We start from the raw sequence: 25,117 nt of genomic DNA, 5'->3' as shown, positions 1-25,117 counted from the left end.
CTGGCTGTATGTGTTAGCTCCTTGGCAGGAGGGGGTCCCCAGCACCTCCCAGGGGCTCCATACCCAAATGTCCAATGGCTGGGACCTGAGGAAGGGGGGTTCAAATTTCATTTCCTGGAGCAACAATGGAGCCCTGGTTCTCACACACACACACACAAGCACACACACGCACACATACGCACACCCAGGGGACTATAGAAAAAGAGCAAAGCTTTGGCTCCCATGTCAGCAGTTCACCCAGATCTAACCAGAAGTGGGGTTTGCCTCTCCCAGGACTCCCTGTACCGGTCAGGTTGGTGCCGGCTCCCTCGTGCCTCCAGGGACACCTGCTCTTAATGTTTTGCTGACTCTTCTTTTATGAGAGTGCTGATCTCATAAAAGAAGCAAGTGTGGGAGTCCATTCTCCCCTTTGGCTTTTCATATGGTGCTGAGTCTGTCTCATCCCACCTCTCATCCCCATTTAGGATCCTCAGAGACAAATACCTTCTCGCTCTTTGGATCCTTGGAGGCAGCTGCCTTAGGGAATTGAGGAAAATCAGATGTTGCCTGGCAGTTGGCAATCTGGCCCTTGTCCCTACATCCGTCATCACAAGCCTTCCCTGCTGACCCGTGGTCAGAAGCTCAGGGACACCGAGCAGGAAGTGTGCAGGAGCCAGGCACTTCACGGGGCAGGGGCTTTTGTCTGTGCCCATGCCCAGCCCCTAGCAGCAGCTGGCCTTTTCGGCTTCAACAAGAGAAATCACTTGGGTACCTCGACTGTGAAGTTGGGAGGGTGGGAGGGCCAGCGACCTCTGAAGGGTCATGAGTGTGGCTTACATACCTTCGTTCAGAACTTTCTGTCTGTCTGGTGCACAGTAAGGGAGGTGGTGGCTAGGCCAGGATGGCAGACACATTCAAACCCCTGCCTCCAGGCCATTCCAGGGGCAGATGTCACTAATCAATCATCCACTTGTACTTCGAACTGGTTGCAGCCTGAGCATCCTCCTCAGCGTACCTTCCGGTGGCCCAAGCCACTTTGCGGCCCTGATGCAGTAGAAGGGACACCAGATCCGGGTTCAGTCTTGCCCACTGCCTACCAGCAATATTGATTTGGGGACACCCTTTTTTGGAGGGGGTGTGCTGGGTGTCTGTGCTCTCTGAGAGCAGTGGCTCCGGGCCCACGGCGTCTCCATGAGGTGGTTATGAGGCTGAAAGGGTTTCGTGACCCAAGAGGGACTATATGAAAGCGAAGTGTTAGGATTCCTTACGTGGGCGCCATCTGTGTTAGAGGTGGGGGGAGAGCACCCCCCTCATCATCCAGGGGTGAGAGCGGCAGGTGCTTCCTTTCAGAATTGGCAGCTGAGGAGGGCCTGAGCTTGGGAAACACCTATTGTTTCCCATGTGCCTACCTCTAAATTTGGTATATGATGTCAAATATTAAGTTTCCAAAGGTAGAGAGGGACTGTGCTTCTGAGTTCTCATGCCGACTCTGTGAAGTCAGAGGTGTTCTCCCATCTTACAGGTGAGGAAACTGTGGCTCAGAGAGGTTGAGTGACTTACCCATGGTTACACAGCTACTATGTAGCTAAAGCAGGATATGAAGCCAAATGTCCCCTGGCACCTGTATGTACCACACACATCTATAGGTGTGTTATGATTTATGATAGTTCCCCGCTCCCTGCCTGTGAACCAATAGGAGCGTCCACTGCATACAGAGCCACCTGGCTGTAGGTGGTCTTCAGGAGGAGGATGTGCCCCTTTGTGCTCAGCTCGCTATCTGAATCTTACACACTGAGTGGAGCCCCATTCCTTGCTTCTCATTCTGGGAGCATGTCGGCAAGGGTGGGGGGCTTCATTTCTAGTTCCCCCGCAGTTTTCTAGGGAAAGGAAAGGTGCCTCCATCGGCCTGGGCATTTGGAGGTGTCCTGTAGTTACTGCTGGCCTCTCGGGAGGTGACCTGTCTCCACCTGCTCAGCCTGGGTAAGTCAGGCTGGGTGCTGCGGAGAAGCCCAGCTGAGCTCCGAGCAGGGCCAGCTGCCCCCCGCCACAAACACACGCACACACACACGCACACTGTGGCTCCTACAATCTCATCCTCATCCTTTTTAGCAAATACCAACCGCTCCAGGCCTGTGCTGTTTGAGGAAGAGCGACTTTGGGCAGCATTACAGGTGACTCCCTAACACTGAACTATGGCTGACAGATGCTCTCACCCTACTCAGAGGCCTTCCTCAGCCTCCTGGGAACCTGTTGTGACTGAGGGATCCTGCTGGCACATTTTCCTCCCAGGCCCAGGTCCTGTGGGCTGGTAGGCGGGTGCTCATTCATTTAGCTGAGGAAACTTTACACTGCGAGTGGCTTTCTTATGGCGCTGCCTCTCTGTCTGCTCCAGACTCTGCCCCATGCGCTGCATAGCATTCCCAGCTCAGGCTTAGAAGCAAATGGGGTAATCATGTTTGGATGTTTTGTTTCCTAAGAGCTAGCCACGTCTTAGAGCCATTCTCTGCCAGGGATCCCAGAGACCACTTGTGAAAGAAGTCAGGTTGGCTGAACAGAAGTTGCTGGGGAAATACTACTTGTGCAGGCTGAGGCAAAAGTTGGTAAGGCTCAGGCAAAAGAGTAAGGCAGCCTTTCAGTTGAGGATTAGAATTGGAGGGTCTAGATCCTATTGGAAAAGTTTCAGAGGAGCATTACGGAGAAGTGGCCATCCAGCTCAAGGGTGAAAACAGAGCTAGGGTCTCCAGTGCCACCAGACATCAGCTTACTCACCTGTAGGGTAGGGTGGGCCTAGACCACATAATATCCATATTTTCAAAGGATGTCCACAACCTAGTGGCTATTAGCTCTGCCTTCCAGGTCCCTCATAAAAAGCTGAAGGAGGCGTCAGCAGACAGAAGACAAAACAGAAACAAAATAACTTGAAGCCCTAGGGCAAGTCCCCATGTCTAGGCATTTGTTGCTTTATAAATATTTGCAGATGGAGCTTGGATTCTTGACTTGTTTGGGCCAGGTTCTGATTCTTCCAAGAGTATGGGCACATTACTTCCCTTTCCGGGAAGTGTCAGAGCTGCTGCCTAGGACATTTCTTCTGAGTGAGATAAGTGTCATGGAACGGTCTCTCCGTACGGGGCTAGAAAGTGCTCAGTGAATGTTGTTGCTGTGAATCGGAGGCATGCGTCCCTCTGGGCCACCTCATGCTCTAACTGCAGTGCCTAGATGGGTCATCTTGTGATGTGTCTCTAGGGCATGGAGACTAGACTGTCACGGGGACCTTAGAGCAGAACTTTGCTCTGCAGGGAGGCCAAGTAGCCAAGCCAACTGCCAGGAGCCTGAGAACAGGCAAGGGGTGGGAAAGGGGGATGGGTAGTTCCCCTGGGCTGGTTAGGGGGGCTCTCTCATTCCTGGCTACCTGATGAACCAACGGAGCCCACTGAGTCACCCCCCAGCCAGGGGCACAGGCCTTGTTCTGGGGCTCAGGAGTTCTGGGGCTGGCTGCTAGCCTTCTCCGGGGCCAGAACAAGTGGAATCCAGCCCATACCTGGAGCAAAGCCGGGCCCACCCTCAGCCGGCAACCATCACCTCCACCTTGACCCTCACCTTGGCCCTCTTCCTTCCTCTTTTCTCCGCCCCCACCTGGGCCTGTCTTGGCGACTCTTCGTGGTCCGACCTAGCAGGCCCTGCTGAAGTTGGTGCTGGTTGTTTATCTTCAAACTAGTTTCTATACCTGAGGAACCTTCTTGTCTCCGCCCCACGGACCGTGCTCCTGGCTTCCTTACATGTATATTTAGTTTGCTAAGGCTGCTGTAACAAAGGGCCATCGACATGGGGACTTAAACAACAGGCGTTCATGTCTCCCAGTTCTGGAGGCGGAAGTCCAAGATCAGAGAGCCAGCAAGCACGCTCAGGGTCTGGTGAGGGCCTACGTCCTGGTTTGCAGATGGCTACCTTCTCACTGTGTGTTTACACGGCCTTTCCTCACTGTGTGCACAGGGAAAGACAGGTCACTTTCCTCCTTGTCTTAGAAGGAGACCAATCCCATGATGGCTTCCCACCCTCACGACCTCCTTAGCCTAGTCACTCCACAAAGGCCCCACCTCCAAATACCATGCTGGGGGTTAGGGCTTCAATATATGAATTTGGGGGAACACAAACACTCATCCCATAACAGGGCACCGTGGGGTAGTGACCCAGGTGTGGCCCACGCCCTGCCCCTGCCTGTGTCCCCTGGAGGACCTGACAGGTGGGCTGGACCAGAAGTTGGTGCTGGTTCTGAGGACCTGAGAACAGGGTTGGTGAGCATTTGAGATGGACATCTCCTGGGCAGACACAGGCCTCTTGCTTCTGCACTGGTCCTGTGTGGGCTGGCAGGGTGTCCCCACGGGAGCCCAGGTTCCAAAGAGGAGGCCCGAGTGATGGCTGAAGGGTCCAGCAGCCTCTCCAGATACCACTCAGGGGGCAGAGCAGCCCCTCGTGAGGCCTCGCACAGGCTCACTGTTGGACCTCTGTTCACTGCCTCCTCTCTGAACCACGGAGGAGGCATCCACCCAGGGTCGGGGTGCAGACGGTGTCAAGGTGGGAACACCAGCCTTAACAGTCTGTGCCCCAGGCCTGCAAAGTCCTCGTCTCACAGGACTACTCCCAGACCTGGGGGCCTTGGGGGATGGATACAGTGTGACACCCAGCCCCTCAGCCAGGGTTCAGACTCCTTCGTGGATTTGCTGGTGCCTCAGTTGGGGCCCTGTTTTTCTGGGGCTGGGAGGCCCCTCCTGCCCAGGTGCAGAATATTTTCTCTTGAGGCTATAAGACCCCGGGGTGGGGTGGCCTAGGGTCCAGCAGCAAGGCCTGGCCTCTGGAGGGAGGGCAACTGTGATATGATGGGGAAAACTGTGACATACATTGATTCATGGGCTCCTCCCACTGCCCTCAGAGATGAGATGCAGCACAGAACGGGGTTCAGGCCAGGACACTGCAGGGCCGGCAGGGCTGGCCGGAAGTGTCGGGCACCCATGGCTTCAAGGCTTCTCTTAAAAAGGTGAGGGTTTGCACAGGCAGGGGTGTGTGGGGAGGGGCCAGGTGGCTGAGTCCTCCTGTCAGAGCCCAGAGGGGCAGGTGCACTCCTCACACTCAGTCCTGTGTCCTTTCAACACAGCAGGGCAGTCACACGGGCTGCCACAAGTACCAGGGTAATACGTGGCGGCCTCATAGAGGACAAAAGTGACACCTGAGGTGGGACTTCACACGCACATGTGAGCAACAGGATCTGTCATGGAGAGTCAGTGGGCCAGCTGGAGGTTGCGGGTGGTCAGTGCAGGGATTCTGGGCGTTTCTGACCTGCCAGCAGAGGGAACCCTGTTGAGTCCACTTCTGAGCTGGGTGTAGGACGCCCTCTGCTGGTGATGGTCAGAAGCTCAGCTTCTTTCTATGAGGAAAAGACTGCCGACCTCCCCATGTTACCGCACCTCATAGAGGATCCCTTGGTTCCCACGCCTCCTGAGGAGGCATCTGTCCATTCATCCCTTGAGGACCTCAGTGTCCCAGGACCCTCCCAGACCTGCCCCTGATGCAGACCCAGCAGTCAGGTCTGCCCAGGGTCTCCAATGCTGTCTGGACATTTCTCCAGGCACACAGTTTCCTGCTTCCCATGAATGCCAGTGCCAGGCATGCCATCTGCCCATGGCAGGCGGGACGAGGGTGTGTGATAGTGAGTCATGTCCTTGGCACACCAGTAACCTTCCTGCCCTTCCACTCATGGTCTGGAAGGCACCAGCGGCTTCCATGTAAATAATTGGCTTTCCTGAGCCAGGGGTTGGCTGGCTGTTGTAAGCTGAGCTGTGTGAGACAGACAGTGATGTGCAGTTTTTAGTGTTGAGGGGACTGGCCCCGGTTGCTCTTGCTTCTGGGGGGCTCTGCTGCTTCTGTATAAGCCTGCTGAAGACTCTGGGAAGATGGAGACAAGCGACTCCCGCTAGGGTGACGCTGTGGGTCTTCGCCTACTCTGTGTGTGTGCAGACCCACTGGACCCTTCCCCAGCCATCACAGTGAGGGGCAGGAGTCGCCCTCTGTGGGGAGGTCTCCCCTGAGGCCAGGTGAGCTAGATGCTCACTAAGCACCTCATCTCTCTCCCTGGGGCTTGTGGGTTCCTGGGGGAAGAGACTGCCTCAGGTTGCCACTTGCTCGCTGTGCCACCTGAGACAGGTGGTAGAGCATTCTGAGGCTCAGACTTGTCATCTGCAAAATGGGCATGAGGTCTTGCCCACAGGATGTGATGGGGATCAGGCCATGTCTTCATGCAGCACACCAGGACATGTGTGGGCAGGGCTAGCCATGTTAGCTTCTCCTGTCTCTGTGTCCTTAGCCTGGCACAGCACTGACCTGAATGAGGTGCCAGGCACTGTTTGTCGGGTGCAATACCAACTTGCCTTTATGTGCCCATTCAGCAACCCCGGGGGCTATGTGAGCCAGTGGGATCATCTGTTGTCTTTCAGATGAAGTACCAAGTTGCAGAGGCACGGGCCTTGCTGGAGGCTGGTGCCTCTAGTTCCCCTGCTCGTTCGAGGTCCAGTGAGCCAAGGGAAGGCCTCCTCAGGGTGGTTGGACGGCCTGAGCTACCCACCTTGGGCTACAGGTGTCCAGGTGGACATCAGAGATGTAACCACCCTGTGGGCCTCTGCCTGTCAGTGGGCACCTGCCTGTCAGTGGGCACTGACTTCTGGAGGACCAGAATATGGGTCCCAGTTGCGGGCCCCCTGCCCGGCTTTCTGCTGCCCTCAGAACCAGACCCCGCCCTTGGGGCGACTGCTAGGGCTGCCCTCTCTCAGAGTGCACTGAGCGCCCTCCCTCCCCCACCACTGACCAGGCTGCCCCGTCTGTGCCCGAGCACCAAGTTCTTCTCGCCACAGGCCTGCACCATGACAGTCCCTCTGTGGGAATGTTCTCTCCTTCACATGGCTGGCCTTGGCCCATTCCAGGTCTCCAGTTGCTATCCCAGAGAGGCACAGGCTGCCCTGCTTAGAGGGGTTCTCCCACCATCATTTCACAGCAGACTGTTGACTCGGCTGTAACATACCCTCCCCAGGCTCCAGGCCAATGGCCATTACCCCGTCCACTCACCCTCTTTTGCTGGCCGAGCAACCAGGAGGGGCTCGGAAACTGTTGAGCAAAGAGGAAAGCATGGGGCATGTGTGTTCGCAGGCCAGTGAGATAGAGGGAACACTCTGGAAAGTAGGCCCGATGGTTAGAGGTGGAGGGAACGAAGGCTACCCCACCAGCTGGCCCGCAGCCCTAACTCGAGCCCTCACCCTGCTCCTCAGCACCGGCAGCTGCTAAAGGACAGCTTCATGGTCGAGCTGGTGGAGGGCGCCCGCAAGCTGCGCCACGTCTTCCTGTTCACTGACCTGCTCCTCTGCACCAAGCTCAAGAAGCAGAGCGGAGGGTGAGTGGCCACTGGACGGGCAGGGTTTTGGGTTTGGGGGCACAGAGTTAGTTTTATGTGGTTTTTCTTACAACATGAGCCTGGAGAGGTCAGTCACTATGCAACCATGCAGGTCTCTTTAAACTACGTTCTGTTGCCAACTGCATGTGATGCCAGGCTCAAGGTCAAAGGCCATCATTAACAATCTGGAGACGTTCTGGGGCAAGGTCAATGACCAGGCTGTTGGCTCCTACAGTAAACGGGAACCTGACTATGACTTCAAATACTAGTGGAGGACTGTCATGTCATGACCCGGGAAGGGTGAGTGACAGGTCAGAGAGCTACAGGCCGGGGTGCAGTCTGGCAGGCGGTGGTGGGGTGGTTGGCCCTCCCCTGCCCTTGGAAGGCATCACTAGATGATCACTGTACTTTGTCTCCCCAAACCTAGTGATAGCTTCTAAGTTATTTTTATTATAAGCCTATGGACCACCCCTCCATCCCAAACCTCCCCAGGGATCAGACCACCAGGTTGCACAAGCTGGAATGGAAGAAAGGGTCACGTTGGGAAGGACTGGAACTGGACTCTTCCCTCAATTTGGCCATTGCTCTGCTGAGTGGATTTAATCAGTCAACTCGGAAGAGAGCCTCAGTTTCCCTATCTGTCAAGGAAGGGGATTACACTGGGTAAATCTGTAGCCCCTCAAATGCTACAGCTCTGGGGGTATCTGCAGTCCTATCCTGATTGTCATTGGGCGGCCTTAATGTGCTCCCACATCACAGAGCCTGTGAGCCACCACTGTCATCGAGGATAAGGTGGATCAGGGCTCATCAGACCCTCTGGGGCCTGGGTCACCCATGTCGAGTGCCTATTCCCAGGAGTCACCGAGGTTGGGTCATCAGTGTCTGCCAGTGGCTTTATGCCAACCTGTCACGTGGACCACGGGCTGGGTTTTCAGGTTGGGTAAACTGTGCACAGCCACAAACTTAAGATTCTTCACCTTTCGAAAGCAGTGATATTAGTAAAAAGAAGATGATCAGGGTGTTAATGCACTGCTCCCTCTCCCCCACCCCAGCAAAACCCAGCAGTACGACTGTAAATGGTACATCCCGCTCACGGATCTCAGCTTCCAGACAGTGGACGAGTCAGAGGCTGCACCCAACATCCCCTTGGTGCTGGACGAGGAGCTGGATGCCATGAAGATCAAGATCTCCCAGATCAAGAGTGACATCCAGAGAGAGAAGGTGGGGGACGGAGGATGCCGAGCTCTGTAGCTGGAGTGGGCAGCAGCCTCTCACACACGGGCCAGTGGGCAAGTTCTGCTGAGCATCCGACCCCACTTCTGGTCTCTGGGGCCTTCTGGGCATCCCTGTCAGACCAGGAGCTGTCCAGGACTTGAGCTGGGAGAGGCACCCAGTGGCTATGATAGGGAGAGTCCCAGGGAGGCGCTGCGGCCCCCTCCAGGTATCCTGGACTGCCTCAGGCAGGCCCCTGATTGTTCCCAGGGAGTTTTAGAAGACTTTAGGAACAGCGAGGATCAGCCCCTCGTGTGTAGATTTAGCCCGAGCAGGTGGCACGTGGTGGCCATTGACAAGGCAAGTCCCTAGAAGGTTGGGCCTTGGTCTGGAGACACCTGGCTGAGGCGGACGCAACAGGACAGGGGTCCTCACTCGCGCACCTGCCGGCCTGCTGCTCCGCAGACCCAGCGGATTGAGGAAAGCACGAGGAGGCCGGCACAAATGCTGGGTTGTTTACTCGTCCAGACGGGCCTCTGGGGCAGAGGGGAAGCGAGGGCTGCGTCCGCGGGGCTGTCGAGGCCTGCGCCCGGCCACCGCTGCACTCACCCTCTTCTGCCCTTTCGTCTAGCGGCAGGCGACACAGTCCCAGGGACGGAGGGGTTTCTGGAGGCAGGAACACAGCACAAGGCAGGCAGGATTTCCCTGACCAGGTCCTGGGGATGCATCTGGCCCTCCCTCGGGATCCCCACAAACACTCCCAGGGGTGCCGATGCTGAAATATGGGTGGATCCCGGAGGGGAAGGGGCCCTTGGGGTCACAACGTCCCCTTGGACGTTGTCCAAGTTTGGAGAAACTGAAAGAAGGGAGGTTTGTAAGGGTCTCTCCTCTCTACCCTCGTGAGAGGAAGAATTTAGTTTTTTCAAGAAAGGTCGAGCACATCCAGCAGCCTGTGCTGGGCCTTGACCTGATAACCAGCAGCGACTGACTGAGGCCCTGTGCCGTGCTAAGCTGCCAGGCAGGGTTCCTGCCCTCCATGGACCAAGTATCTGGGACAGTGGGGACAGGCCTAGTGGGAGCAGGTCGCACTGTCCCCCAGGGTGGAAATGCAACCATGCGGCTTCTCCCCACAGAGAGCGAACAAGGCCAGCAAGGCCATTGAGAGGCTGAAGAAGAAGCTCTCAGAACAGGAGTCGCTGCTCCTGCTCATGTCCCCGAGCATGGCCTTCAGGGTGCACAATCGCAATGGCAAGGTCAGTGTCCACCGTGGTCTCACTCTGCTGGCCACGCCCACCTCTGCATCCCCCAAGCAGACCTGCCCGCCCAGCCATGTAGCAGCTGTGGTCCCTGGCTCCTGTGTGGCCTTTACAACAGCAGCCCTTTCCCCCGGGAGAGCCTTCTTACCCCAAGAGAGGCTTGTCCCTCATGCCACACAGGCACACAGCTCCCTCTGACCAGTGCTTTGGGCCATAGCTCCCAGGTTGACTGGCAGCTGGCTCAGCCCTCACAGGTGGGAGGTGAGGGTCTCCAGGGAGTCCAAATAAAGTGAGAGGCTCACACACTTGTACATACCCGGCCCTCAGCAGGGGAATACTGTCTGGGGACCTTTGGGCCAGAGAGGCACCTCTCCTGAGCCTGGATCCTGGCACCCTCTGTTGCCTGGCCCTCTCCCATACACATGTGATGGGCATCACACGCACTGGTCAGCATGACTGGGCTTTTTGAAAGCCTTGTCTCTGGGTCACGGCTCAGGGCTGTGGAATGGACAAAAGTGGTCAGGGTAGCATCAGGCCTCACCTCTGCAGATTTGCACCTGGGAATCTCCTTCGTGCCCCTGAGCTACAACATGCACACCCCGACCCAGGCAGTCCAGGCAAAGGCAGGCCTGCACGGGAGGCAGGAGCTGTGACCCAAAACCTGGCTGGCAGGAAGGGCGGAGAGTGCCAGAAGTGACGTGGACAGTGATGGAGAGCAGCACCTGAGCTGGGGCCGAGGTAACGGGTGTGTTCCCTTTCTCGCCTCCCAGAGTTACACATTCCTGATTTCATCTGACTATGAGCGTGCCGAGTGGAGGGAGAACATCCGGGAACAGCAGAAGAAATGTGAGTGGCTTCTGCACTGAGAGGACTTATGCTTGGGGACATCAGGACTGGACGGTCATCTCGTCCTGTGGTTTCAAACCCTTTTTTCCCCCTGGGCAGTGGACCTCTTTTCTCCCAGTGAGATGTTAGGTGGAGCTCTAACTTAGAAAATAAGTCGGAGAGACGCGGTCTTGACAGGGCCCCCTGCCTTCTGTGCTCCCCTCTTCCCCGGCCTCCCCCAAATCCCCTGTGTACCCTACCCCCAGCTATCTCTGACCTTTCCCTTGAACCCGTCCCCATCCCCAGGTCTTTCCTGAATTCCCCTCCCTGCCCTGATCCCTGCCTGCCCCCTGGGGCCCTCTACACCCCTGCTGCCTTCCCTGGGCCTGTCACACACATAGCCCACCACTTTGGCTACCCTCCCAGGCCTTCCCCACACCCCAGCAGCTGATGCCAAAGAGGCCGTGCTGTGCTGGTTTCACTCCCCTTTCCAAGTGGCCAGCACCTGTCCATTCTTAGGCCAGAGCACTCGCTCCCCTCTGGGGTGGCCCCTTCTCTGGGCATTTCCCTCTATTATCATTTCTTTCCTGCTCCTCACCTCCAAACTGCCCTTGGTCCTGCCGGGGTAGGAAGGCAGACCCCACCCCGCGTCCTAGGGCGGCTGCTGTGTGGAGCTTCCCTCCTCTACCCCAAGCCGTGTGGTTTGGGATTCTTGAGCCATCCTTGCTAAGAGCTTCTCAGGTGTGCCTTGTGTGCCATTGTCCCTTAGTGGCCAGGAGCCATATCCCGGATGACCTGGTCCTCCCACAGCCATGGGCCCCCTTGGTTCACTTGCTACACACACACACTAGGCTGGAGCCTCTGAATGACTCTGCCCTGGCCATTCGTGCCTGTGCTGAGCCGCACTCCCCCAGTGCCCGTGCATCTGGGGATGAGGTGCTCCTGGCAGCTCTGATGGCCGGTGTCTGCAGCCCTGCCATGCCCATGTACCAGGATTTCCTGTTATAATCAAGGACCCAAACCATTTGCAGTGTGGCAGCATCTCTTACCTACTTAGCATTAGACCAGAAATAATCCCCTTTCCTTATCTGTTGGAGAGATAGGGGCTACATTAGCAGAGTAGGGGACAGGGCTGTGCCAGTGTCTGGGGAGACCCCACAGAAAGATACTCCGGGTCTCTCTCTCAGAAATGTCTGTGGCTGTGCTGAGGTGGCAGGCCGACTCCTGTATTTATAAGGTGCTAAAATTCCTCCTGCCCCTGGGCCCTCGGGGGCCATGCCTCTCTCTGCCACTTACCAGCTACTCCGCTGGGAGCAGGTCACCCACTCTTGTTGTGCAGCCTCACCAGGATATGCTGAGGGTCCAGCAGCGGGGGCTGGACATCAGAAAGTACCCCTGGGTATCCTGGACGTTCAGAGGACCTGTGCAGACTGTATTCCACCCTCTCAGGTTTCAAAAGCTTCTCCCTGACATCCGTGGAGCTGCAAATGCTGACCAACTCATGTGTCAAACTTCAGACCGTCCACAGCATTCCGCTGACTATCAACAAAGAAGGTGAGCCATCCTCCCGAGGACTGACGTCCCTTTCTGCTGTTAGTCTGTCCTTGGGCCCCTGGATTCCCATTCCGAAGGAATGTGTGTGTTGTTTAGAGCCTGCTGGCCTCTCCCAGGAGTGGACAGGGCAGGTTAGGAGCTGTCTCTCCCCGGGTGGTTGTCACTGGGTGGTTGAAGAGACCAATAACCTCCGTCCCTCATCCCGAGATACTCCTCTAGACCCCCTGTGCTATAGAACTGGTCCTGCCCTCCTGTCCTGCCAGCCCTCCCCAGCCAGTGGCTTCCTGCCACACCTTTGGTGGTTCTGCGTTTTGCATTCACTGTCACATACACTCATGTACACTGAGTCACACACACGAGTATGCACACACACACCCAATCCAAGTCACATGCTACCCCAACCCCTCTCCTGTCCTTATTACTTTTCATCTTGGTTTCATCTGCCTGTTTTGTGAACACAACCAGATACTGAAGTCCCCAAGACAGGCCACTGTTGATATGTTTCTGGTCCATGCTGGGCGAATGGCAGGCACAGAGTGCCCCCTAGTGGGTTGATTGTGAAGCAGAGCCTGTTACCTGCCTCCCTGTCAGGATAGACACTCAGCTCTGTGGTTTCTTGTACAGATGATGAATCTCCAGGGCTCTATGGGTTCCTGAATGTCATCGTCCATTCCGCCACCGGCTTTAAGCAGAGTTCAAGTAAGTGGCTGATTTGGGGAAGAAGGCGGCAGGGCACTGAGCCAGAGGGTGTGGGGAACCAGAGAAATGGCTCGAATTACCATCAGGCATCTTTAACCTCTGACCTCTGGGGGTGTCGACGTGGAGTTGTTTTCCTGGAGTGGACCCTGCCCTTTCCTATGCCTGTCTCGGGTCCTGTGAGCTAGTGAGCTGACCCCTGTAGGTGGGTCTTGTAATTGAAGGGGCACGAGATTGCTACAGACGGAAATCGCAGCCTGAGGTTCCAAGACAGGAGGGCCGTGGGCAGCCACACCTGGGTCCTCGTCAACAGAGTGCTTGGCTGCTCTGACAAGCGAATGGATACCCTTTTCCTTCTTCCCTTCCAAGGGGATGGGCGGTCTCTCCCAGCTGCTCGAGCTGTGAGAACGGTGAGGGCTGGTCGCATTTCAGTCCAGGTGCAATGCACAGTACACCTCTCAGCATGGCACCTCCACACAAGGGCTCAGGGTCCCTCATGTGAGGACATAGGGCAGGCACCATTCTGCTGACCTTTCCCACCATTGCTACAAAACAAGAAATCTGCAACAAGGCACAGAATAGAAGACATTTATAACTGTATGCATGAGAGAAAGGACTTGTATCCAGAATATATAAAGACTGCTTACAACTCGATACCCGAAGAGACAGCCCAATTTAAAAAAAAAAAAAAATGAACTAAAGATTTGGGTAAGCACTTCATCAAAGAAATACAGATAACTGATGAGCACATGAAAAGATGCTCATTGTCTTAGGGAAATGTAAACTAAAACCAGAGCGAGCTACACCTTCTGACTGGGAGTGTGATAATCAAAAAGATAACGTGTTGGCAGGGATGTGCAGAAATCGGAACCCTCAGATACCGCTGGCGGGGACATGAAATGGTTCACCCTCCCTGGAAGACAGTTTCACAGTTTCTTAAAATTTAAGGTCAACATGACCCGGCAACCCCACTCTGGTATTTCCTCTAGAGAAATGAAAACATGTGTCTGCAGAAAGACTGACGTGAATGGTAAAACATGGCTCATCCGTGCAATCGAACACTGCTCGGCAATAAAAAGGAATGAGCTGACATAGGCAACAACACGAGTGAACCTAAAAAAAAAATAAGCTGAATGAAAGACACCAGATGCGAATGACGGCGTGTTGTTGCCTGTATCTGCCATTTCTAAAAAAGGGAAAATAAGAGACAGAAAGTGTATCGGTGGTTGTCTGGGACTCAGGGTGGGAGGGGACTGGCTGCACGTGAACCCAGGGGACTTTTGGGTGAGGGCGGTGGCCTGACATGATAGTGGTGTCGTTGGCACAAGTGTTTAAATTTACTAAAAATCCTCAAACCATACACTTAAAATGGATAGACTGTATGGTATACAAATTACACCTCTGTAAAGCTGTAGCACCCTCAGTTGTTCCCCTGGGCCCCTTCCTCTCGGGCTGCCCACTAAATGCTGGTATTTCCTGGACTTCCATCGGGCCCCCCACTCACCGCACATATTCCCTTCTTCCTACTCCCATCAGCACAGGTGGTACCCAGATCTCCCCCTCTGTCCTCACTTCTCTCTCCCGGCCTCCCTCTGTCACCTTTCCACCTGCTTCCTCAATGTCCCATACTCTACACTCTGCATCCTCAAACTGAACCTCTTACTCGTGGCCCCCAAACTCGTTTTTATTTTATGTCCTGCCCCAGTGAGAGGCATCACCCTCCACCGTGTGGCCAGGCCAGAAAATACCATCTTATTTGCTGGTCGTATAAGTGAGACGCCACTCTATAGCAGTGCAGTTTCTTTATCGTCTCTGGCCACCTGCCACATAGCCTTTGTCCAGCCCTCAGCAGGGGCCTCCTCCCTGGGCCCCGCCACCAGGCCTCGCACCCTATTTCTTCCCCTGCTACCCTATAACTCTTCCTGCACTGTGTTGTTTTCAGTGCCCAGCACCCTTTGCCCCAATTTACCTGGTAAAACTTGTGGCAGGGTCTGCACAGCTCATAGGCACTTGCCCTACCCTCACCTCTAGCCTCAGGTCCTGCTGGTGGTGGTGGCACATTCAGCTCTGCCCTGCCCACCAGCCGTGGGGCCCTGCTCTCCTAGGGGCTACAGCCAGGGTTTGCTAAGTGACCCAATAAGCCAGTGTTCTGAGCTCAGCCAGTCCCCAGCTGCACCCGCGGGGCTGGGTCATTGAGTAAGGGGCTGGTCCAGTTTGGTGTTTTATTTAAAAAAGAAAATCAAGACCTTTTTTTTTTTTCTGATTTGAAAAATAGTACCTGCTCTTATAAAAAATGCAGATAGTGTGGGACAGCGATGTCACCCTCTCGTGTCACTCTCCTGCAGATTTGTACTGCACCCTGGAGGTGGACTCCTTTGGATATTTTGTGAATAAAGCGAAGACGCGTGTCTATAGGGACACGACTGAACCCAACTGGAATGAGGTGAGGTGCTGCTCCCAGCAAGTTCTTGATGCAGATACTGCCCTTGGAGAGAATCTAAACCCTCAGGGGCTCCCTGATGGCTTTTCCTGCAGGCAAGGCCACCAGCATTCCAGGAATCTCTTGGGGAGAGTGTGACTCATCCAAGAGATTTTTATCTCCTTATTCTTGAGAATTTTACCCTCCCTCCCCTATCACAAAGAAATGATCTATTTTTCTGGAGAAGTGTTTTTAAAAAGAACTTAAAAAAGCCTTTCGTGCTGTCATTGTTACTGCTTAGTGTTTACTTAGTAAATTTCCGTAACATTTTTTCTCCAAATGTTGGAATGAGTCCCCTGTGACCTTTCGATTTCCGGAAGCCTGGGGCTTTGACATCGAGGAAAGGTCCGCTGTGCTTGCCCATGGTATTGGGTGTGCGGGTCGCCACTCTGTCTTCCTCCACCTTGGAGAGCTCTCGTTTAACCCGCGTACTGAGCTAGCTTGCCTTCCGCCTCTGGGGAGTGGAGAATGACGACAGCCACGCCAGTCTTGATGAAGTCCCCAGATCCACATGAGATGACATTTCCAGGCTTCTGGAACAGCTGCAACCCCGAGAGCCTCGTGCTTGAGGACGTAGTGAAGGCAGCTGGGCTGCAGAGAGCTGCCACTCACCTGCTTCTCTGCAGAGGAGGAAGCTGAGACTCACCTGGCTGCCTGGTCCCCGTGTGGCTAGTGGGGTGTGGGGCCAGAACCCAGGTCTCAAGCATCCAAAAAACCTCAGCCTCTACTACTCTGATCATTAGACCTGCTGCTTCACTGGGACTGGAGAATGAGGAGATGATAGAATTACCTGGGTATAATAGTTCCGGGCGTCCCTGCAGAAAGGGCCGTGTGGCTGCTATAACAAAGGAGGATCAGAGCCGAGTGGAGCCATTAAAGAAAGCTTTGTAGAGAGCGAGAGGACTGTGAACTGACAGGCAGCGAGGTGGGGAGGGGCGTGGTTCCAGACACTATGCAGAGGGTCCAGGTGCAAGGCAGCCGTGGGGACTCAAGAGACTGAGGCACGGGATTCCACAGCAGCAGGTCACCTGGAGGCCACCCTGGCTGTTCCTGCGGGTTCTCCAGGGGTCTTACATGTTCCTGGCACCATAGCCTCCCCACCCCCATTCAGGCTCAGAAATACCTGGCTTTGTTTTTTCTCCCCTCACCCTTTTCCATTTCCCCATCAAGGACCCATGCCCATAAAAGCGCTGGTGTGAACTGCAGAATTTACTGAAGGTATGTGGGATGATGGAGGAGAAAGTTAACACCACACAACCCACAGCAGACAACTTGAAAGCCCACGGGAGCAGTTCTTTCCTCTTAAGTCCCTCTCTCCTATCTTACCTCTTGGATTGATCCCCGCCTCCCCTATGTCAAATAGACTGTTTTTAGAGCAGCTTTAGGTCACAACAAAATTGAGCAGAAGGGACAGATTCCATTAAACCTTCTGCCCTCCCTCCCCACACAGAGTGTCCCCCCTCCCAGAGCACCAAGTGGGACATTTGTTATAATCAGCGAACCTGAACTATGTTGACACATCCTCATCACACAAAGTCCATGAATGTCTGCATTTGTAACCAGCTCCCCTGAGCTAATGCAGAAGCTGTAGGGACCAACTGCCCTTCGAAATGCTGGCTTCAGGGGTTTGGATTAGGTTTGAGTCATTCAGAGCTTCTAGAAGCATTCAGACTGGGCCACACTGTGATGCTCACAAGGATGTAGCTTCTGAGGGTCCATGTTCCAGGACTGACGTGAAGAGTTTCAAGACCCGGGTCCTCCGGGCAGCAAGGAAGCTATTTGAGGAGCCATGGTTCAGAGGGCCCCTTGGACCTGTCTGTGAACATGGACTTTCTTTCTTGGGGCTACAGGAGTTCGAGATCGAGCTAGAAGGCTCTCAGACCTTGAGGATTCTGTGCTACGAAAAATGTTACAACAAAATGAAGATTCCCAAGGAAGATGGCGAGAACACAGACAGGATCATGGGAAAAGGCCAGGTCCAGGTGAGACTGCCACCCTCCTCTGCCCCTGTCTGTCTGTCTGTCTGCCTGTTATGCCCATCTTGTCCCCAAAGAATTCCAGTTAAACTTGTTTTTCCAGCTGGGGCCTCAGTTCCTCAAGGCAAATAGTCAGGTGGTGCAGTAGGCTGCAGTAAGTAGTTATGAGGCCAGCTCTTCTGGGAGAAACACAAAAGTCTCAGTCTACCCACATGACACCTCCTCTCTGGCATCTAGACCTGGGTTTCAGAGGGTGCAGTGCAGGCACAGATCCCCCCAAGAATTGGTATAAAGCCCCCTGGTTTGCCAAGAATAAGTATTCATATACGACCAGCCAAGGGTCCCAAGTTCTCAGGGAAAACCATCCGGCCCTCAGCCTTCAGAAGTTTACCTAGCCCCTAGAAGCCCACTACCAGCTTCCCTGCTTCTCGGCACACAGGAGCTACGCCACCTACTTTGTTTCTTGTGGCCTCACCTGCACCGTTCTGCTTCCCATGGGAGAAAGCCCTGGTATCTACTTTACTTAGGGGGCATCTTACCAGACCCAGCTAAGGAGATGCTCCCCGCACTGCCCTCGAGGCAGGCACTGGCTGCTCCCTGCTCCCCTCAGGACCCTCGGGCCCTGGGAGAGTGGGTCGGGCATTCCAGGTGCTGCTGGGAGGACAGAGTTCTCCTAAAAGTCTCCCCTCCCTTCCCGAAGGGCAGGAAGTAAAAATCCTTTTGTGGTGAAATTCTGAGCAGCAGGAAAGATGGAGAAAGACAATGACTCATCCCTGAGTAATTGATAGTCTGGCTGGGCCCACATACTCATCATTCAGACCAGCGTGTCCTCACTTCACAGGGGCTCCAGACCCTGCTCTAGTTCACCTGGTTCTTGGGGGATGAACTTACTTGTTTTCTCACCTTGGAAACTAATTAGAGAGTTCTGGCTCAGGGCCTCCAGGGACCCCCTGCACCCTGAGACCAGGTCTAAAAGCAGAAATGCCCCCTTTGACCACCCTGTTCTTGACCCCACCAACCACCCACTAGCTCCTAAGAGAGCAGGCCCTTGACCTCGGCTGGCCTGTGGCTGGGCTCTCCTAAGGTGGGGGTGGCCCAAGGTAGTAGGGAAGACCGATCTGGGGTGATACTCCAGTGAGTTTACCAAGGTTTGGGGTGCATGTTGGGGAGCAGCGCAGCAGCCTTGCCCAGCACGGGGAAGGCAGGATTCTCGGCCTTTCTCTCAGTCGGGGATGGTCTACCAAGGCCAGCTCCGGGTCCGCGGCCACTCGATGGATGTCCTGGACCCGAGACCTGCCTGTGGCTTAGATCTTGAGTGAGAAGGGGATGCTTCTTCCATGCTCCCCATCAGTCCCGCGTTCTGTTGGGCCATTCACGGGGTCTTGGTACAGCAGGGCTTCCAGGTGGAAGAAGCAGAAATGCGAGGCGACGTTTATCAGTCACCTGTGGGGTCCTCATCAGGGATCTATGACCAGTGAGATCCCTCCTTCCACCAGGGCCTCTCCTCATGTGAACTCGGTATGGGTCTCACCTTGACAGACGGCGTGTTGTGTGGGGGTGGCTTACATGAGTGATGCCGATACTTCCCGCTTTACAACTCACATGCGTTGAGACCCAGCCCTACAGTTCCACGCAGATCTTGTTCACCCTCTTGGCTTTATGGGGAGTCCCGTGGAGAGTGAGTCATCACACGGATGGGCCGGACCACTCTTGATAGACACCGAAGTATTTTTCAGATTTTACTGTTCCGCGAACTCCTTAGAGAACCAATGTGTCGGAGCGCCTCCTGGGTGACAGTCATAGCTTGGTCCTTTCAGTCTTCGTGCTCTGTCCTACTACTCAACGACCGCTGTGCCCCCTTTGCTTCCTTCCCTCCCCGCTCTCCATGTTGGCATCTATCCCCAGCCTAGACACCCCTCACCCACACCCAGACCCTGATCTGCATCTCGCAGAGCCCCACGGCGAGCTGAGGGCACCAGCAGCTTGGGTACTCAGCCCCTTTTTTTTCAGCTCAGATTCCACCAATGGAATGGAATGCTCCAGCACTAGAGTCCTGGGGGGTGGTGAGATTTGATCCACAGCCTACCAGCGCTGTTGCTAGGTAACCGGGGGTCTCAATGGAAGAGAGAAAAGAACCCATACTCTTCTTTGTTTGTGGAATCAGGCCTTTTTGGAAACTCTTTACTACAACCTACTGGATATAAACAAAATATTTATTTATGTACAGCCTGTGCTCTCCAACAGTTTAGGGGTGCCAGGTACGTGCCTTAACCCTGTCCCAGGGAAGGAGCGAGCAGTGAGGTTGTGGGGGGCTGCGAGGGGAATCTCTCCTAGTTCGTGGTTCTTTCCTCCTTTCTACCATCTGATCCCAGACCGTGTTCCTCCATTTGTTGTGCTCTGTGGGGTGCTTCTTGGCGAGAGCTCTCCCACTGTTCCTTCCAAGAGGACCCAGATGTGAGATGGGGGGAGAGGGCGTTGGGTAGAGGGATATGGGTTCTGGTTAAAAAGAAAATCATTCATGATACTTGTTGAAATAGCAAGGCAGATTTTTTCCTAAATATAGACTATCACCAGCGGTTCAGTTTTACAGTATGATTTCCTCGTTCTCATAGACAGTCACTTCCTGTTCCCACCCCCAGACCCAGGGACTGTCCAGATATGTGCAGGGAGAACTGCAGTAGGGTTTTGCAACAGGGAAGAAAGATGGGGCTCAACTCTGAATACATCAAGAAAAGTGGGGGTAGGTGTCATGTGTGATCAGATATCAAGGATGAGGGATTCTAGGTAAACAGACTTAGCAGGATTCTTGCAAAAATTGGGCTCCCGAGGAGGTCCCCAAGGATGAAGCCTAGTTGGAAAACAGCTCAGAGGAGCCTGGCTAGAGTTTGGTCAAAGAGAGACTCTGTCAGCTCCCCTTCCCCACCACACCTCCTGTGACCTGGGGAGAGTCGTTGGTCCTCCTGTCCAAACTTGTGCCCTCGCCGGTAAGAGCGGGGCCTTCAGTGCCAGCGGCTGCTGTTATTTGTAGTCATTGCTACTGGAGAAGGAGTGCTCGGCTCCACCCCCTCGTCTCTGCTTTGGCAGGAGGGATAAGTGGGAAGTCTGGCCCCTGAGCCATCACTAGCTGGGAAGGAATCCCAGCGCAGTGTGGGGGGCATTTGTGACTCACACCGTAGGCGACTGGCTTGGCCTCTAGAGACCTGGGCTCCCAGTGGCTCGTTAACGAACCGGGATCCCCAGGAGGAAGAAGGAAGGAAGTCAGAGGAGGAGAATTGATGACGCCCAGCCAGGCCTCTTTCACCCTCTGCCAGCCTCACAGACGCTGTTTTCCATGTGGGGTGTGCCTGGGGGAAGGTACTCATGACTCCTGAGACCAAGCTTTTCCCAGTAACCTCAGGCGCCTTCCGAGAGTGCCATGTGGGAGGGGCGTGTGGCCCTACACACATCCTGCTGCTGGGGGTGAGAAGGGAATGGCATGGCCTATGTTCCTCCCATATACACCTTAACTCATAAGTTGAGTGGAGAGCCTCTCCTGTTAGGCGAAGAAGGTGCGGCACCCCAGCAGTGCCCAAGGAGGGCCAGGGAGAAGTCCAGAGCCGGCCAGGGGGCTAGAGGTAGGGCAGACGCTGAGGGGCCCCTCCAAGGGGCCATAGAATGGAATCACGTCACCAGCAAAGTTGCTTACACGCCTGTCTGTGCAGGAGGTGTCAGAATCACCTGGGGAGATGGGTCCTAATCTCCCCAGGCTAGGGTCCGAGATCAGTCTGATTTTATTCCACTGCATGGTGCTGGTGAGCCAAGGGTTCAGGAACCACTAGCCTAAGTCTCGGATTTCGACCCTTGCCCTTCAAGTGACTGTCGTGGGTGAGTTGCCAGATCCCCACTGAAAGAAGAAATTCCTCACGACTGAACTGTCCTGGGCTCTACCGACCCAGGACGTGCTGGGGCACCCAGGCAGTGCTGTCAGGCCCCTGTCCTGTCCGGGCAGCATGGGTCAGCCTACTGACTGGACTCCTTCAGCCGGCCCTTACCCCAAGCTACACTGAGACCCGTGCATTCCCATGAATCCTGTGCTCCTGTTGTTCTTGGAGCTTAGGATGTTGACATGTCTACCTAAAAAATTCCTTCCCCTGAAGCCCAGACTCAGTGATCCTGTGAAAGCTTCTCTGTCTCCAATCTTTCCCCAAATAACTGTGCCATCCAAGCTACCCAGTCGCCTTGGGTAGGGCCTGCTCTGGCTCTCAGCTCGTCAGCAGCACCCTTCCTCTCCAAGCCTCTCTGCTTTGGACTGTGAAACCTGGGGACAGGTGTCTTCTTGTTCTTGGGGTTCCTGGGGCCTGGCACGCAATAGGCTCATGATCACTAGGGTGGCGCTCTTGCTATCTGAGGATGGACTGGGATGATCTCCCTTGCTCAGAAGGTCTGCTGAAGCTCAGCACAGGCTCACAGAGTACCCTCGCCAGGCCCTCTGCCCCTCTATGCACACCACAGCCGAGTGCATGCATTCTGGACAGTTGGCACCCCAGGACTCTGTACACTGTGTCCTTCTGTTTTTCTGGGCCAGCACCTGATGCTCTGAACAAACCAGCTCACCTATCCCAGGTTCTGGAGGTGGACCCTTCACCCTCCTCTTACAGAGCCTGCATCTTTTAGGAGGGGAAGTGGGCAGTTTTTCTCTTCTCTTTGTGAATTTTCTGTTGCTACATCATCTCAGTCGTGTTTCTTAGAGGATAACGTTATATCTAAAGTCCTAGAATTTTGTCTTCTCCCATTTCTCCTGATCTTTTGTATAGTTGGGCTCGCAACTCACATTCCAGTGGGGGCATTGGAGTTGAGGTTTGTTTATTTAATGTTTTATATGAGTCTTAGGTGAGGTTGGGGCCCGGGGTCTGTGGTTTGACCCTTGCTTTATTTGAAGTTGGTGTTTGGTCTGCATGTAGTTTGCCAGTCTTCTCCCCCAGCCCGGTTGCTTGCCTCTTGCTTGGAAACATGGCTAGATACATGCCAATGGGTCCAACCACGCCCCTTTGGGGGATCCCCTGACACCTGCACCCCAGCCCTCACCAGGCTGCGAAGTCTGCCCACTTTGGGACAGTCTCCCTGTTCAACTTCTAGTTGTATGGCACTTACCTCAAGTGCCCACCAGAGGACCTGGCAACAGCTGTGTGAATGTGGAGTTGCACATGTTCACATGACAGCCCCAAACTGGAAAGACCCCCAAGTGTCCATCAGCTGGTGAGTCGGTACAAAACATGCGGCACATCCATACAGTGGAATATTATACAGCCATAAAAAAGGAAGAAAATTCTGACATGCTGTAATGTGGATAAACCTTAAGAACATTATGCATAGGAAAATAAGGCAGACACAAAAGGACAAGTACTGTATGATTCTGCTTATATTAAGTTACTAGAATAGGCAAATTCCTAGAGACGGAAAGTGGAGTAGAGGTTACCGGGGGCTGGAGGAGGGTGGGAATAGGGAGTTACCGCTTAATGGACATCGAGTTTCTGTTTGGGATGATGGAAAAGTCCTGGAGGTGGATGGTGGTGATGGTTGCACAACACCAAGGATGTACTTAATGCTGCCGAATTATGCACTTAAAAATGGACAAAATGGTACATTTTATGCTATTTTACCACCATTTTTTAAATAGTTAAAATGTCCACGAGGTGCTGGGATGGACATGGAAGGCCAGAATCGGCAAATCACCCCGTCTTTGGCAACCCCAACCACGGAGGGCGCAGTTGACCCTGGCTTGGTGCAGGCGGAGAAGCCTTCAACTCCGCCCGCCCTCCCACAGCCACCCCTCAGAGCCCCACCTGTAAGAGGGTGGGCGTGTGTTCTCAGCAGCTCCCACGCATGTAGCAGACGCTCACTCTGTGCCAATGTATATTTTACTATCTACACATTAAATACATTTATGTTATATATCATATACATATATGTGCCCAGGCACAGAGATACTACAGTGAGTAAAATGGACAAAAGCCTGTCCTAGAGGAGGTTACATTCTAGCTCAGGAGGCAAACAGTAAAATGAAAACAAAAGCCATAGAGACACATCAGGCAGGAAGGAGATGGGGTGAGGGGAAGACATGGCTTTTAGCTAAGTGGTCAGGGACGGTGGTTGCTATTATAAGGGCACCAAGAGTCCCTTCTGCTGTCACAGAGGCTTCTTTCAGGGCCGTGCATGTTCTGTCCACGTGGTCATTCACCATGCCAGGGCTTCTCGTGTGCCTGGGGAGAGGAGTACTTTCCTGGGTGCTTTGGGGGGGTGGGAGCGGGGAGGTTAGATAGATGAGATGTGGCCCATGTCTCAAGGATATGAGCAGGAAAAAAAAAGAAACTGTCACTTAACACAGACTTGGAGGGGGATGGTCCAAGGGGTCTCTTGCACAAGGAAAGTGATTTTTTTTTTTAACAAACATTTGAGGGAGATTTTAGGCTGTACAGTCGTAAACATGTAACTATATGAGCAAATCCTTCTTGTACAGAGTCCCCGATATTTGTCCTGAAGGAGCATAACACTGCCATGCCACTGTGGAGAGAGTGTACAGTTTTATATTTCCATCCCCCGCCCCAAATGATTTCCTTATTCCTATTTACAGCAACTCCCTATTCCCACCCCAGACCCAGGCAGCTCTGCTTTTTGTCTATAGATTTGCCCATTCTGCACGTTTCATATGAATGTAATCATACTCTATTATGCGGTCTTTTGTGACTGGTTTTTTCCACTTAGCATGATGTTTTTGAGGGTCATCCCCATCATAGCAAGTGTCGGTACTTCATCCCCTTTTACGGATGTATCGTAGTATGTCATATGTTTGCATATACCATGTTTTGTCTGTCCGTTCACCCGTCGACGGACACTTGAGTTGTTTCCAGCTTGGGGCTATAACAGTGCTGCTGTGAGCATGTGCACACAAGTCCTTGTGTGGACATGTTTTCACTCTTCCTGTGTGGACACCTAGCAGTGGAATAGCTGGGTTAAGCAGTCAAGAGTAACTGTGAGGAACTGTTAAACCTTTCCAGAGTGGCCACGTTGTTTTATATCCCCAGTGAGGGTGCTCATTTCACCACATTCTCAGCAGCACATGTTTTGTTCTGTCTTTTTGATCATAGCCATCCTAGGGGAGGTTGCTTTATGTGATTGTTGCTAGATCTTGGTTGGGATCAGAGAAAGGCGACAAAGTTAAAGATGTAGGGGATGGAGCTCAAGAAACAGGCTGTGGTAACGAGAGGAGAACCCACCAGATTTCTGTCCCAGGGAGGTTCTCCGGTTGTCCCTTAGGAGCCCCCCACTTCCATCGGGGAGTAGATTGCGGTGCATACATGTGGCTCTCAGTCAAGAGCACTGGGGAAGCCCTGCTGGCCCATCCTGGGTGGGGACAGTGGTGTGGAAGAGAATTCATTCTCCAGGGAGGCAAGTGAAGAGGGAATGGCATTCCCTCCTGACCCTCCTCGGCCAGGGCTGGGTGAAGGGATGCCCTGTGCTTGTCCATGAGTGTCCCATCTGGTCGTGCCCGCTACCAGGCAAGCAGGACAGCACCTAGTCCTCAGCCAAGCTGCTTCGGGCAGCACTCCTGGACTTGGCACCTTCCACCCCTGCCACCCTGGAGAGGACACAAAGGGTACTTTTCTAAGCAGACCTGGGGACAGTGGTCCACCAGGCCTGCCACCCACACATGTTCCTCTGAGACTCTCAC

The 25,117-nt window shown here is 54.1% G+C and overlaps 1 protein-coding gene and 1 long non-coding RNA gene across 2 annotated transcripts in view; one reads left to right on the top strand and one right to left on the bottom strand.

Annotated features, from left to right (window-relative positions):
* Positions 1–25,117, top strand: part of BCR (BCR activator of RhoGEF and GTPase) — a 113,697-nt gene that overhangs the window by 79,828 nt on the left and 8,752 nt on the right. The window contains exons 9-16 of the mRNA XM_039847729.1: positions 7,290–7,411; positions 8,464–8,632; positions 9,757–9,876; positions 10,650–10,725; positions 12,154–12,258; positions 12,883–12,957; positions 15,300–15,397; positions 17,284–17,415. Coding sequence (XP_039703663.1) covers positions 7,290–7,411; positions 8,464–8,632; positions 9,757–9,876; positions 10,650–10,725; positions 12,154–12,258; positions 12,883–12,957; positions 15,300–15,397; positions 17,284–17,415 — 897 coding nt within the window. The remainder of the gene's footprint in view (positions 1–7,289; positions 7,412–8,463; positions 8,633–9,756; positions 9,877–10,649; positions 10,726–12,153; positions 12,259–12,882; positions 12,958–15,299; positions 15,398–17,283; positions 17,416–25,117) is intronic.
* Positions 1,373–2,309, bottom strand: LOC120590090 (uncharacterized). Its single transcript, XR_005649646.1, has 3 exons — positions 2,181–2,309; positions 1,915–1,916; positions 1,373–1,700 (listed from the first exon to the last, which is right to left on the bottom strand). It is a non-coding gene; the product is annotated as an uncharacterized LOC120590090 (long non-coding RNA).

Source organism: Pteropus medius, unplaced genomic scaffold, assembly GCF_902729225.1.
Source record: "Pteropus medius unplaced genomic scaffold, Ma_sr-lr_union100, whole genome shotgun sequence".
Taxonomy (NCBI): Eukaryota; Metazoa; Chordata; class Mammalia; order Chiroptera; family Pteropodidae; genus Pteropus; species Pteropus medius.
This window is presented reverse-complemented; position numbering and strand designations above follow the sequence as displayed.